The sequence below is a fragment of the Calypte anna genome, unplaced genomic scaffold, assembly GCF_003957555.1.
Source record: "Calypte anna isolate BGI_N300 unplaced genomic scaffold, bCalAnn1_v1.p scaffold_147_arrow_ctg1, whole genome shotgun sequence".
Taxonomy (NCBI): Eukaryota; Metazoa; Chordata; class Aves; order Apodiformes; family Trochilidae; genus Calypte; species Calypte anna.
The window spans coordinates 429,467-432,373 of NW_022045449.1; the positions used below are offsets into that span (position 1 = coordinate 429,467).

The window sequence follows — 2,907 nt, forward strand, 5'->3', positions numbered from 1 at the left end:
ATTAGCTCTTAGATTAGTGTATAAATATTGCCTTCTGATTCAATAAAGTTGGACATTTGTTTGCATCAAACTGGGTCCCCGTCTCGGACTGCGACACATATGGTTTCAGTCCCTCTCCCCAGCAGGGCCAGGTCTGGCACTAAGGTTGGGTCCAGCAGCACCTTGGCTTCTCTCTGAGAAGGAGCTGAGAAAGCAAGGGGGTACAAGCTGTGACTCCCTGGGTGCCCTCCCCAAGTCATGACAAGTACCCACCAAGACCTTTCCCATGGGGCTGCTTCCAGCCAGGCAGCCCCAGCCTGTGTTATGGCCCGGGTGAGTCCCCTGCAGGGGCAGACACTGGCACTTGTCCTTCTGAGATTTCTCTCCAGATGAGCTCTGCTGCTCCTTGATGCCTTTCATGCAGGCACAGACCAGGACAGGGTGCACTCCTACTAGAGACAGCTCTATCTGATGGGATAGCCTCAGCAATCCCTGGTTCTGTGTCACCCCCTGGCCGTCCTCTTGGGCAGCATCTCCAGCTCCTGAAGAAACAATGTCAGCGGTGGGGCTTCAGCGACAGCTCTGCCCCAGGCTCTGCTGGGCTCTAGGCCAGGAAAGAGCCAGGGCGGGGGTAGGGAGTTCCCCCCATGCAGGCACTGAGCCCAGCAGGAGGATGGAGATGCTCTGGCAGAAAGACTCAGCCTCAACTCAGGACACCCTTGGCTTTCTCTGCCAGGGTTTCACTTGCCAGCCCAGAACAGCTCCCTCCAGGCTCTCCCACCTCCCCTGCCCTCTCTCCCAGCACAGCCCAGTTGCTGCTGGCCCCACACCAGTGCCCAGCCCAGGCTGCTCTGGGCAGTCTCATCACAGCTCCAGCTCCTCTGAAGGACACAGCAGCTCCTGGAGGGCAGAGAGAGCCCAGAGTCCCAGATGGGTGACCATGCATGGCAAAAGGAGCAGGAGGCACCCTGTGTCCTCTGCTCTCCTCTCTAGGAGATCCGCAGAGCTCTGCAGCCCCTCAGGGCCATTCCCTCTGCCCAGCCCAGCACAACAGCCCTGGCCCTTGTGCTCCTCAAGAGCTCTGACTGCTCCAGGTACAGAGCAGACTTCGCAGGGCTGCTGCAGCCAGGGAGAGCTGACATTCATTACTGACGCACTGAGCAGGGACAGCAAAGAAAAAAAATGTTGCAGGTACATTTATTTTACTTAAACCCAGTAGAGGCTCTCTAGGTACACGATGTTTCTTGGTCAAATAAGTGGGTGGATAGTAAAGTAAGGAGGAAGAATAATGGTATTACTTTAATGGAATAAAAATCACAGAAAAAGAAAAAGGGGAAAAATGTAAAGAAAGAAAGACTAGGAATGTCATGCATTGTGAGTTATTTGCAGAAGACAGGAGGCAGCTTATGGCAGCAGAAAATCCCTAACTCTTTCCTCAGAGAACCCTTGAGCTCCTAGTTCCTCATGCTGTAGATGAGGGGGTTCACTGCTGGAGGAACCACCGAGTACAGAACTGCCACCACCAGGTCCAGAGATCGGGAAGAGATGGAGGGGGGCTTCAGGTAGGCAAAGATGCCAGTGCTGACAAAGAGGGAGACCACGGCCAGGTGAGGGAGGCACGTGGAAAAGGCTTTGTGCCTTCCCTGCTCAGAGGGGATCCTCAGCACAGCCATGAAGATCTCCACATAGGACACCACGATGAAAACAAAACAGCCAAATGCCAAACTGGCATTGACCACAAGAAGTCCAATTTCCCTGAGGTAGGAGTGTGAGCAGGAGAGCTTGAGGATCTGGGGGACTTCACAGAAAAACTGGACCAGGGCATTACCCTGGCAGAGGGGCAGGGAAAATGTATTGGCTGTGTGCAGTAGAGCATTGAGAAACCCAGTGCCCCAGGCAGCTGCTGCCATGTGGACACAAGCTCTGCTGCCAAGGAGGGTCCTGTAAAGCAGGGGTTTGCAGATGGCCACATCGCAGTCGTAGGACATAATGGTAAGAAGGGACCACTCTGATCCAAGAAAGAAGAAAAGAAAAAAGACCTGCACAACACATCCGTTGTAGGAGATGTCCATGTTGTCCCAGAGGGAATTGGCCATGGCTTTGGGCAGAGTGGTGGAGATGGATCCCAGGTCGAGGAGGGGGAGGTTGAGGAGGAAGAAGTACCTGGGGGTGTGGAGGTGGTGGTCACAGGCGATGGTGGTGATGATGAGGCCATTGCCCAGGAGGGCAGCCAGGTAGATGCCCAGGACCAGCCAGAAGTGCAAGAGCTTCAGCTCCTGCCTGTCTGCAAATGCCAGGAGGAGGAACTGGCTGATGGAGCTGCTGTTGGACATCTGTTGCTTTTCACCAAGGAGCACTGATCAAATAAAAAAATTAAGTTAGGGAAAGCCTGTCCAGAAAATCAAAGACAATTTCCCTATGATATTTTCCTTGTATATTCACACACACTTTTTTATGAGACCTTCCTTCAGGTCTCTGCTTGGATCTCTTAGGATCAACTATTAGTGCTGAATTGTACATCTGAAAGCAGTGCTAAACAAAAGGGATTGTCAGCATCTGCATCCTCAGTGCTGAAGAACCAGGATGCAGAAGGCAGTTTCAGGGAGGCTTGGTTTTTTTCAGCTTTCCCCATCTCTCCCAGGGAATGTTTCTGGTTGTCTCAAACTTTCAGCATTTCTGCTGCACTCGGGGAGAACAGAGCAAGGCAAGAGGATAGCCTGTGGCTGCATGCAGGGTAGGGGGAGCTGGTCTGATGAAGGGAGGGTCAGCTACTCCCACGCCTCACCGAGGGCATTGCCCAGAGTTCCAGAGGGCAGAGAGAAGATGGACACCTCCTTGCCATTGACACATCTGCTGCCTGGAGCTGCCCCAGCCAGGAGCTGATTCCTTGGCCCTATCGCCCTTCCTGCCCCTGCTCACAGAACCCGG

The 2,907-nt window shown here is 53.6% G+C and overlaps 1 protein-coding gene across 1 annotated transcript; it reads right to left on the minus strand.

Annotated features, from left to right (window-relative positions):
- Window positions 1-1,433: 1,433 nt before the first annotated feature.
- On the minus strand, window positions 1,434-2,312 carry LOC115597782 (olfactory receptor 14J1-like). The gene has a single exon (XM_030468520.1). The coding sequence runs from the start codon at window positions 2,310-2,312 to the stop codon at window positions 1,434-1,436; it is 879 nt and encodes a 292-aa protein (XP_030324380.1).
- Between the last annotated feature and the right edge of the window lie 595 nt (window positions 2,313-2,907).